Source organism: Pollicipes pollicipes, unplaced genomic scaffold (genome assembly GCF_011947565.3).
Source record: "Pollicipes pollicipes isolate AB1234 unplaced genomic scaffold, Ppol_2.1 Scaffold_4881;HRSCAF=5763_pilon_pilon_pilon, whole genome shotgun sequence".
NCBI classification, from domain to species: Eukaryota; Metazoa; Arthropoda; class Thecostraca; order Pollicipedomorpha; family Pollicipedidae; genus Pollicipes; species Pollicipes pollicipes.
Window position 1 is genome coordinate 52403232 of NW_023596576.1, and position 11878 is coordinate 52415109.

The 11878-nt window shown below is 55.4% G+C and overlaps 1 protein-coding gene across 1 annotated transcript; it reads right to left on the bottom strand.

Annotated features, from left to right (window-relative positions):
* Nucleotides 1–879: 879 nt before the first annotated feature.
* Nucleotides 880–8285, bottom strand: fab1 (1-phosphatidylinositol 3-phosphate 5-kinase fab1). The gene is made up of 2 exons (XM_037224216.1): nt 8190–8285; nt 880–7157 (listed from the first exon to the last, which is right to left on the bottom strand). Coding segments are annotated over exons 1-2 (5271 nt in total). The 5' UTR covers nt 8192–8285; the 3' UTR covers nt 880–1888.
* Nucleotides 8286–11878: the final 3593 nt, after the last annotated feature.

Here is an 11878-nt window from a genome sequence, read left to right on the forward strand (position 1 = left end):
GAGTCCGCAAGCTCTCCTCCGAGGACGTCGGCATGACTAGGAATGGAGATACAACAAAGCGTAATATTATCTCTAACCCAGATCAACGCAATCCAACGTTTAACATGTAGAAGAGCTTGGCCCGGGCGGCCTTCGTTATAATCCAAGAGGCCCTGTTCTGTGCTAGGAGGTACACAATATTCAGCCGATCTCAGCTCTGGAACCTGTTTTCATGCTCCAGATGGCAGTGGTTGCGGATCAGATTGCCCTGTTTTTGGACGGGCCCGCTTGGCTAAGACCGGAACTTAGAGGAGGCCAGTTTCAATTAGCTTCAAGGTAGGAGTAGAGCTATGAAAAGAGAGGTGCCATCCAGCTAGAGAGCTGTGAATCATCGGAATGGTCTGCCAAACGGAGTTGTAGGAATCGCTTCCCTAGCAACGTTTAAAAATCGTTTGGACAAGTTCTATCGGCTTAAGGACCTCATTTATAGCCAAATTTAGACAGGTCAGGTGGTCAGGCCGGGTCAGGTTAGTGTCAAGGATGGGTGCGGAACCAGGGGTAGGTTGACCTCGATCGGCCCTTGTGGCTCTTCATTGGCCTGATGTCTTTATGTCTGCATCCGGAAGCCCGCTTTGTGAATGAAAAGCACCCTCATCCGGACCAGGAAACCTCTATGCATCAGGAGTTTCTGTTTCAGGTCACTGTGATGCATAGCCGGAAAATCGGGAGGCCTCTATTCTGGATTATTTCGTCATCGACATCGATTTACTAAGGTGCGATGCATTCAATACTTTGATAATGGTACGCAAACGCCCTCCGTGCTCCCCCCCCCCCCCCCTTGAATGTAACTCTGCCCAGGAGGCCGCCTGTGAGTGGCCCCTCTTCAAATCCCGCCCCTGCCCAAACTCCTTATCCGTGGCGCCAACACTGAGGGCTTCCACCCACTAACGCACAGCCGGCACCATCTCCAATATTGGATCTGTTCGTGCAAGTTATCACGAGTCCCTCGTACTACACATGCTCCATCCCCTCCAAGCGGATCACTCTGGTACCAACGTATGTTCCCTTATTTCAGCCAGCAAAATCAGAAACCATGGTGGATGTGGCATATGCAGCGCCCGCATCTCGATACGGAGAGAAATGCCGCTGGCCGAGTGTAGGTGGTTTATCGTGCTACGATTCTGTCTAAAACCGCACTGCGCGTTATTGATAATGTTATGCTGGCGTAAAAACAATGCGAGTCGGATGTTCACTATCTTCTCCATCGACTTACGAATGACGACGCTAGCGTGATGGGTAGACAGTGCAAGAAACTTGAACTATTCTGATGTTGGATGCTGCGAGCTCGTTTGTCTGTGATTTTCTTCTATCGCGGCACGTCGGAATATTGTTGGACGTTACGGACGCTGGATGCTGTGATTTCGGTCGACATACCATTGGAAGCTATAGGCTCTGGATGTTTTAAAGTGCCTCCAGTCGCTACACAGTGCTGACACTTCACATTCACAGCCAAAATGGTTAACCAACAATATCGCTTCGGTAGCATTCACAGGCGTCGACAGCCCCCCCCCCCCCCCGAACTTTGGTACTATGGTATGTGTTGCAGGATAACGGGCGATACACAAGCCGGTCTAGCCGGACTGGAATGGACCACACGTACCATTTTCCCGCGCCTCCGGACAAAAACACACAGTCATACAATAAACAAGAGAGTGACCTAATACGATGCCCTGAGGAAAGACGCAGCGCGTGAGCACACATCGGTGCTTATATGAGCCGAGTCCTTACTCCATGTGACGACCCGACCAGACTACGGTACATCGCGTTTTGCCGGCCGCGACTAGCGTAACAAATCTTCGATCGCAAGCCATGGTGCACAATCGTGAAAAGCAGTGCCGCTAGAGCAAGGTCAGCATAGGAACCCCATGCCCTGGGCGAACCCCAGCCAGCGGTCCGGTACGTCCGTGAAGTACTTGTTCATCATGTCGGCGAAGCGGGTCTTGTAGCGCACTGGGTCGAGCACGGTCGGTCGGTTGTTGCCATCCCCCAGCAGGATGTTGTACGACTTAATGTAGGTCTCCACCGCCTTGTCGTAGGTGTAGGACCGCAGATAGTCAATGATGCCGACCACCAGACAGCGCTGCGCATCGTCCATGCCGACCAGCAGCGAGTAGTCCATCACCTGGCACGTCTGCAGGAAGAAGGTGTCGCGAGAGATCGCCTCCATCAGGATGCGCTTGGCGTGCGGCCGCACATACAGCGGGTTCTCGCTCAGCAGGGTCACCATGTTCTGGTCGAGCAACACCACCTCCGACTTGTCTTTTGTGTCAGCCAACCGGTTGCGCAGCGAGCCCTTCAGGTCGAACTTCTGGCTGACCTGGCGACCATACAGCAGGTTCTCCATCACAATCACGTACGACTTCTTGGCCGAGCCGGTGATGTTGTTCTTGTAGCCCACCAGGAACACGCCGAGGATCTTGGCCAGCACGCTCGGCCGTCCCGCGGTGAGGCTGTCGAGGATGTACTCAATGTACTTGATACCGAACCGCACGAAGTGGTCCTTCTCAATCTTGGAGATGGTTTTGATGACGAATCGGTCGTCGGAGGATTTGTGAAACGTGGAGCCGGACTTGCCGCCCTTGGCGTTCCAGGGCTTGCAGTGCATCAGGCACCGGACGAATCGCTCCTCGCCGGCCGAGAACATGGCCTGACGTAGTCGGCGGAAGTGTTCGGCCAGCAGTACCTGGCAGTAGAAGTTGGCGTTGTCGTCCGACATGTTGATATCGATGTGGTACTGAGCCAGGTACTTCTCACCGCGCTCTGTGCGCTCCGAGCCGGTGCTGGTCTCGGTGGCAGCTACTGACACAGAGTCATTGAGGCGCTGGGCGCCGCGTGAGCCGGCCCGCTCCGCCTCGTCAGCGGGACCGTCGCACTGCTCCAGCTGCAAGCGAATTTCGGCCAGCCGCCGGCTGTACTCGGAAGTCAACATGCAGTACGAGATGATGGAGCCCATGTCGTCCCCCGAGATGAACGAGGGCGGCACGGTTGGAGGCAGGCGATGATGCTCGTTGGCCGGCAACGGCGACGACAGACGCTCACCCAGCTCGGTGCTCGACCAGGCCAGCGACTTGAGTGCCTTGATGCCACCAGCTGTGATCGACTTAACCTTGCTCGACGACGGTTTGTCGGCGGCGTCCTCCGCGCCACTCGTCTCAAGCTCCCCCGCCTCTTTCTGCCGCTGCTCAAGCGTCAGCTTCTGTTCGCCTGACAGCCGTTTCCCCAGTGGACTGCTGTCAGCTGACTTCTGATCTGCCGAGTATTTCCTCGGAGGCTTATCGGCGTCGCTGCCGGACTCCTCCGCCTTCGGTCGGGGCACCGCTTTGATGGACTTGGCCAGCTCCAGCAGGCGGCCGTTCCACTTGTGCACGGTGTCGGCGATCATGCGCTTGGCCTGCACGGCGCGGTCTGTGGCGGCGAAGACTTGGGTCTCGTCGAGCCGGCGGTCGGCCGTTTCGGCCTCACCCACCAGCGGCGCCAGCATCGTCTCGATGGTGGTCAGCAGCGCGCGGAAAGCCAGCTTCTCCTCAGCCACCTCCTCCTGCGAAGCACGCAGCACCTCGCACACCTTGACGTCGCTGCAGGCGGCGCGCATCGACAGCAGCCGCTCCACAATGTTGCTGAAGAGCTGGACACCCTCGGAGAGCACGTGCAGCTCCTCCGTGAGCCGCAGCTGCGTCAGCGAGCCCAGTTCCACGGCGATGTCGAACTGCGGCAGCACGATGTCGTTCAGTTGGATCGGTGTGTGGCTGAACACGGCCACTTTGTTGCCGAGCGCAAAGTAGTGCGCACGGTCACGGAACAGGCTGTGCTCGCAGCCATCCAGCGACGAGTACTGCTCGCACAGGAAAAACGTCTCTAGGAACTTGCCGAAGGAGAGCGTCCATGTATCCTCGGTCATGGGCCGGGCGGCGGTGCCGCGGTCACACTGGCGGCACCACGTCCACATCCAGGTTTTCTTTTCCGGGCAAGACTCAGCCAGCGACTGCACGAACATCGAGACGCAGCTGTTGTCGTGCAGGAAGCGCTGCACGTGACCCTCCTGCGGAACGACGCACTCCTTCTTCAAACACTTGAACGCCGGCGTGAAGCACTCCGTCTCCAGGAACGAGCCGAGCGTGGTGTCGCTGTCGCCGTTGAACATGATGACCATGATGTGCGGGTCACAACAGCCTACCGCCACGCCGCTCGGCAGCTTGGCGTATGTGTATGTCTGGAACGCGATCTTCTGGTGGTTGATGGGGCTGAGCGCGTCGCGCGGTACCACCCAGTCCTCCAGGCGGTCGTGTGCCGCCTCGACCGGCCGCACCTCGGCCGGCTCCACCTTCGGGCAGCGGGATCCACGCCCGCGGAAGTCGGCCAGCAGGGCCTGCGTCTCATCGAACTCAACCCCACGCGTGAAGGTGTGCGACACAAACTCGTGCGCCTGTAACAGGAGCGGCTCAGCCCGCGTCTCAATCTGGGCCTTCTTCACGTGGGCGCGCCGCGCTTTCTCCGCCTTGTCGAACTCGACGGTCCAGTACAAGTTGGCGGTGAAAAAGCGTCGCAGGCTGCTATGCTTACCCTCCTCTGTCTCCAGGTACGGCATTGACACCTTGGCGTAGGGCGTGCAGCACACAATGGTGTCGCCCAGCAGCTTACGAAACTTGTTACGGTCGGGCAGCGACTCGACGCGGAGTCGAGGCGGCTGGATGATGGACGCCTCGCCCTCACCAGTCGGCAGACTGTGCAGCGGATCACTGCGGTCGGTCACCACCTCGCCAGGCCGGCGGGGAGACCGCAGCCGTTCATCCGCGCACTTGGCTCCGCGCTCTACGGATGCCTCCGACTGCACACTTTCCGACCGTGACCTGTCGCCCGCCTCCGCTGGGCTGCCGTGTCGGCCGTCCGGCACCGCCTGCCCCACCAGAGCGATGTCGTTCGTCTCAGCCCGGTCCAGAATCACGTGGTTACCGAACGGCGGCGGTATGGCCACAAGGTCTCGCAGATAGCTCTTTTGTAGTAGCCAGTTGTACTGCACAGACACCATGAATCGCAACACATGTTTGACGCGCCGCAGCTGGTTCATGTGGCCGCCGCGTAGCAGCACCGTGCAGCCCAGGTGACTCGGACATCCCTCAAAGAACATGAGCGTGTTCTTGTGGCCACCCTCCATGGTGAACTGCTTGGTGTAGAACGAGTGACAGATTCCCAGTGCCGGCTGCGACAGCTGCGCATCCAGGAAGCCCATCACGTCGGCCTGAGTGCAGCGCGCAATCCGCGCCAGCACCTGCCGCTTCACATTGGTGACCAGCGTGACCCCGGCCTTCAGCAACATCTGGCGCGCGATACTCTCCACGTGTTTCTCGACCACGATCAGGTCCGGCGAGAAGGAGATGAGCAAATTGGTGATGTTGCGTAGCACTTCGTGCTCCTGCATAAGCATGGGCTCCAGCGACACCATGCGCTCCTGGTAGCGCTGGTAAGAGACGGGGCAGTTCAGCAGTAGGATCTGCGGGTTGGTCAGCTGCGACGGCATGTCGTTGTGCACTATGTTCTTGCGACAGACGACGCCCTGCACAATGGATGAGTCGGACGGCTTGCCGCCAGGAATGCGCTTGATCTTGACGAACTGGCGCACGTCGAGCTCGTCGCACTCGTGCCGCACGTCCGGCTTCACGAGTCGGCTGATCTGGCGTGACATGTCCAGGATCGGCTCGTACCACTTGGCTGGCAGACCGGCTGAGTCGAGCAGCTGGCTGAGCAGGCTGGACTCGAGCGCCTCGAAGGCAGCCGTGCAGCGCTGGTCGGCCTGCGGTCGACGCGGGTCAGCCTCGGCCGCCGCCGACTCCAGGTACTGGCCGGGCGGCTCGGCCAGGCCGCGCGTCGCCGGCGCCAGCGGCTCGGTCGGCGTCAGCTGGCGCAGCAGTTGCGCGCGCGAGATGGACACCACGCTGGCGGCCACATCCAACTCAATGTCGTACAGAGAGCCGGACTGGGCCAGCGGGGCGCCGGCCGGCTCATCGGTGGCCACGCCGCCGCTGCAGCTCTCCTTCAGCTCGATCTGTGAGAGCCAGTGCGGCTCCTCGATGTCCGGCTCGTCCGGCTCCGAGAGCGCTGGCCGCCGCATGGCCACCTCGGACGGCCGGTACAGGCAGTAGTCGTCACGGAACGCGCTCGTGCTGTGGCTGACGCAGGTCAGCAGCTTCATGTCCACCAGCCGCTGGCCGATGGCCACCGCTTGCGTGCGCTTCGTCACCTTGCGCTGCGAGACCATCCAGTCAACCAGCTCTGAGCCGACCAGGGAAGCACTATAGCTCTTGAGCCGGTGCCGATGGTTACCCAGCCCTACGCCATGGATGGGGTTGATTATCATGTGCACAAGCGTGGATAGATACGTCAGGTCCTGCTCCTCCTCCTGCGGGTCCGCAATGCTCTCCTGAGATTCCTCTAGCTCACGGATGCCGCTGTCCTGCATGCCTAAGCTGTACTTCTTCCGCTGTGGTTTGCTGAGGCGTGGCAGTGAGTTGGAGCGCTCGAAGCTCAGCTGGTTGGCCGTCTCCAGATGAGCATGCACCTTCTCCAATACCGACTTCAGGTCGACCAGCTCGTCGGCGTCCGCGCCCGACGTGATGTTCTGCACGTACGTCATCACCACTTTGGAACAGTAGGTGCAGACGCGCAGGTCACCGCTGTAGCCCATCACCTTGCCCGGAATCACCTGATTACAGCAGCGCGAGCAGAAGATCTGGCCGCAGATGCGGCAGTGGTGACGGCGCCGGAACGTAGTGAACTTGTCGCCGCAGTCGTAGCACTCGCGGCTGACCGAGTCTGGCAGCCAGTGTTGCTTCAGCTCGCCTTCGCCCGCCTGCGGACCGCCGGACAGGATCGAGCTGATGCGCCGCAGCACGCCGACGTAGCTGCGGCCCTCGCCAGAGTCGGCCGGCACCGGCTGCGGCGACGTGCGGCGCAGGTTCGAGTCACTCGAGCGACGCGTCTGGAGTTGCTCACTGGGCTCGGTCGACCACGGCGATCCGCGGCTGGAGAAGAAGCCCAGCCGGCCGCCGCGCCGTGCCGCACTGCGCTGGCCCTGCAGTGCCGGCAGGCTGTCTGACATGGCTGAGTCGTTGTCGTCGGCCAGCCTGAGACACAGTAGACAGATATCAGTCATCATGAACACACAACAGTGGGCCAGTTAATTTGTTAGTGCCAACAATATACTCAACGAACCAATAAGCATACTTGACATGGATGTTGCGTGACACTGGGTAACCCTTTAAACAGAATGGGTCATATGGAGCCAAAACATGCACTCAAATGCATCAAAATAATTTCTAAGATTCACATGAACCCTTCACAGAGCAAGAGGCCACTGGTCATGTATGCATAGTTGTGCAATTATATCATGCAATATGTACAACTGTATCTAGTCTGAAATATGCAATAGCATGTAATATAAACATATCTATGCTGAAACTACATTGGGTGAACATTATGCACATGCATGTGCATCAGGGGTGTTGTTCATATTCAGTCGGGGGAGGTGGAGTTTGAGCTGCAGCCTTGCAGCATTGAGTCCCCCAACTTGAGCTGCAGCCTCCCCCTCACACTTAAAGAGAAAGTAGGCCAATTCTGAGACAATAAATTCTTGGTGAATTTTGGGGGCAGGTATCATCACATATCACAGCGGGTGTGGTATCAAAAGAATGACCAATGGAACTAGACATCGCTCACAGCATATCGGCACTTCAGACCCACAGGGTGGTATATTGCTGCTGATCTCTCTGATGGTGGCCAGTGTGCCTTGCTACGAAATTGATCAATGTCAGATTCTGAATAAATTAGCAAACTTTTGTTAATTTTGAGGCTAAACTCTACTTTTTAGGAAATGTTAGGATAGGGTAGAGAAAGTGTGGAACACTGAAAACTACACACAAAATTTGTGCACATGGCGGCTCTAATCATATTGGTTAACAGAGTTTTAGTTCCCAAATAACCCGAAGGCATGAATATCAAGCTCAACTGCACAATATTCAGTAAAAAACACGCTCCAGCAGGAACGTGCCGAAGTTCCGCACCCTCGTGGTGCCTGGGCCTTGGTGGACAACGCGGGCCTAAGTACACACCTTGTTTAAACAAAACTGAAGGTAATATGCGAATCATACATAACTCACATCGATAGCTAATCCAGATTTCCGTGGGTATTCCGGACACGTCACTTCACCTGTTTATGCCATGTCCTGACGACAATTATCCTGCTCCGCCCCCTACCCGCGCCCGCCTATCGCAAGGCCATGTATACAACAGGAAGTCACCAAGTGATTTGTGTTTCCACACGGGCCTCTCCATGACGTCACTAAAAGGGACTCTGGCTCGCTGCGGGCCTGTTCCTGACCGTCGGATGCCTTATGCTATATCCCCATTTCAGAAAACGCACTTTTGTGCTCTAGGTCAAATTGTTATTAATGCAAAACAAGAATCCCTGGAAAAACTCATGAATCTCATAAAATCGGCGTAGTCTCGCGAAATGAGCTGGGGGCTAAGGGGTGGAAACCGATGCCATTCCCTCCCCCGCGCTCCCCCACCCAGGAGCTGCCAACAAATGGATTTCTCCCGGATTTGGCCTATTTTCCCAAAGTTGGGAGCAGGTGCGTAGCCAGAGCCTTCGGAAGGGGGAGCACAAGGTTGAAAAAGGGCTCTCTGATGGTGAAAGGCCCCAAACCGCCCACATAGCCCATTTGCTAATCAGGGCATGCTTTTCATCGGTATTTTTTCCATCTCCACTTCTATAGCTGGTACAGAAGCTGCCAACTACCGCGACATAAATTCTAGCAAAATTTCTTAGTTTATCAACTGAAGAAATTATGCGTTAAGCGATCGCATAAAACAAAACACCCGCGCTCGTCATTTTACAATGGCCCAGTGGACTCTTTCTAAACGCGTATAACTCAGAAGCCTCTTCCTTATTTTCATTTGGGTTCTTCAGAGATGTTAGAGACCCCGCGGATGTATTGCATTTGTCTCGTTGTCTCATTGTTCTTCTTCAGGATCCGCATTGCCGCAGGGGGTTTTCGAACGATGTAGCAGGACATCGACTATTATTTCATGTCATGACCCTAAATGCCGCGATTCTTTATATGACTTTATAAGCCTTCGGGTTTTTCTGGCCTGCAACTGGGCCTTTGATCGTTGGTTTCGGCGGGTCGCCTGACCACTCTTCGGGCGTTAGCGAACAATGCCCTTGGTCGGTCCCGGGCCCTTGCGAACACAAAAGCCCCTGTTAGGCACTGCGTGCCCCCGACAGATACAGGGGCCCCGGCCAGTGTAAATAACTGGCCCCGGCTTTGTAGTTGGATGGGAAGTGGATCCTCAGACCGAAACCGGCACGGACCCGGTTGTGCGGTACTAGCAAAGTCTGACCACATATAGGCCCATGTCGGCTGAGGGGGCTCCCAACCAGCGCAAAGGGCGCTCTGACTGCCATTTGAGGGCCGGTCCCCTTAGGCCGGGCCCCCTAAACAAGACTCCGACGGAGCCCTTCATGCCCTTAGACCATCCAATAGATTGTCGGACCTGCTAGGCCGATCGGGCTCTTCGGGACTCCTCAAACACTACATCTAGCCGGCTCGGGGTCCTTTGCGAAAGCAGGGCCTCTGTTAGCGGCTGTGGAGCTCTGACAGACGCTGGAGCTCCAGCTGATCAAAATCGCTGGCTTCGGCTTTGTCCTTACTTGGGAAATGGTCCCTCCGGCCCATGCCGATATGGAGTAGTCTGTGCGTTACTGGTGATGTCTGGCCGTCATAAAGGCCCTTATCGACTCTGGGGCCCTTGACCAGTGCAAAGGACCCTCTGGCTAGCATTGGAGTGCATGTCCCTGCGGGCCGAGACCCTCAATACTGCGTCCTGCGAGTGCAGCCCCGGCGCCCGTGAGCACGGTTTCCAAATACCCTGGACGGCAATCGGCTCTCTGGGCATGATTGAGCAATGAATGCTGAGCAAGCCGTGCAAGTTTCAATCATGATTTAGTGATCTGGTCATTTGGATTGGAGCCATTTTGACTAGTGATGATAATATCAAGGCAATGGGATGAAGGGGAATAAATGGCGGATAACGATAACGTTCACTCACGATTGGGTTCTTTGTTCTTTGGACCAGGGCCATTTGGACCAGAAATGATCCTTTCAGAGCTGTAGGATGACGGAGAATGGATAACGGTGGGGTGGGACTTCAAACGTTTGGGCGGTTAATCGCCGAGCCTTATCCCGCGCACGCACCCGTCTTCGGGGTAAGCATCGGGCGCCCGGTCGGGATGCCCCCCCCCCCTCCCCCCTCCAGCTGGCCTCACGGCCCACTCATGGCTGACGTATGCAGCATGCCCCGGACAAGCGGAGCATCACGAGGATGCAGGATGAAGCAAGAAAGAAGATAAGAGAGTCGGATCTCTCGGTCTTGAATTACGTTTTGTGCTACATAATATAAAAAGCTTGACATGGTTCCTATTTGTTACGTAAATAGACTTGTAATCGAATAACAAAAGGAACAAGAGGTTTCAAAATAGTTGAATCTGATTCATCCGTGCGCCTCATACGATATTTAATTTCGCATTTTAATTGGAAGTGTATCAAATATAAGTGAATTTCAATGGAAATGAGGGTCTATCACTTAAACTGTACATTCTTTTCCAATTTTCCGCACTTAAAAACAAATCAGACTCATGAATACCAACGTTTTGCCGGTGTGAACCAAACATAATTTGTCCAATAAAAATCAGTCCAGCCATTTTCGAGATCTCTGAACGGGCGTTGGCAAAACCCTGCTTCCTCACCAACCGGGGTAGTGTACACCTGATAGGTTGCAGGTAACTCCATTTGTGAAGAATTTCGAGGGCTTTCGCACCATTGCCGTTTCAAAATGGTAAGCCTGGTGCTTTAAGAGTTATGGAATCTTGCCCGCTGAGAAGCCGGATCACAGCACAAAGTAACGGCAGCGAACGGTCTCTGATGAACGGTTTGGGGCTGTTAGGCAAGGGATGGTGATGAACGAGTTGGTGATTGAGAGCTGTGCGGCGCAAGGCATCTTGGGAAGTGCATTGAGTAATTTTAGTCAGTTCCCGTCGTTTACAAAACAGAGATGCTTCTGTTATGAGAACATCGGATATCTTTGGAACGGCTCAAGAGCGTTGTGTATACGCAGCGCGTTCAAGCATATTTGGCACATATCTGTGGGATCGAACCACATTCCTGGGTGTCAAACGACCACCGCAGTCGGCGCGCCCGAAAACAACAGTGAACAACAAAGGACCTCATTCCGACTGGGTTGTTCTGACTTAAGCCAGCTTTTTCCGGTTACGGACACGTGACATGATGGTCAACCCGGACCCACACAGGACCTGTCGTTTCTTTGGTGGTCAAGTATTACGCAGAGTACTTACGTACACACGTCAGGGTACGAACGTCAGGGTACGTACCAAACACTGATTTGTGGACTTCGCCGTATCTGTAAAAGTTGGTACCCGGACAAAGCGTCGAATTGAAAAAGTTCGAATGAAAGAAATTCGACAAGAGCTTCCGTGCGTAGGAGTGAAAGTCGAATAGAAGAAAACCCGGGGGACAAAAGTCCAAGAGCGATACAAGTCGAAGCCAGCAAAAGTCGAAGGACAGCAATCCGAAAGGGATGCAAGTCGACAGGGAAAAAAGTCGTTGAACAAAAAACTGGCAGGCATAAAAATCAGACCGTAAAGTGTCGGAGGAATGCAATACGGAAAAAAACGCATTTCGAAATGGGTACAGAAGATTGGAAAACACCCCATGGGATGGAGCCTTTACACCACTGAGAACCATGAACCAGACCTGGTATCTGCAAA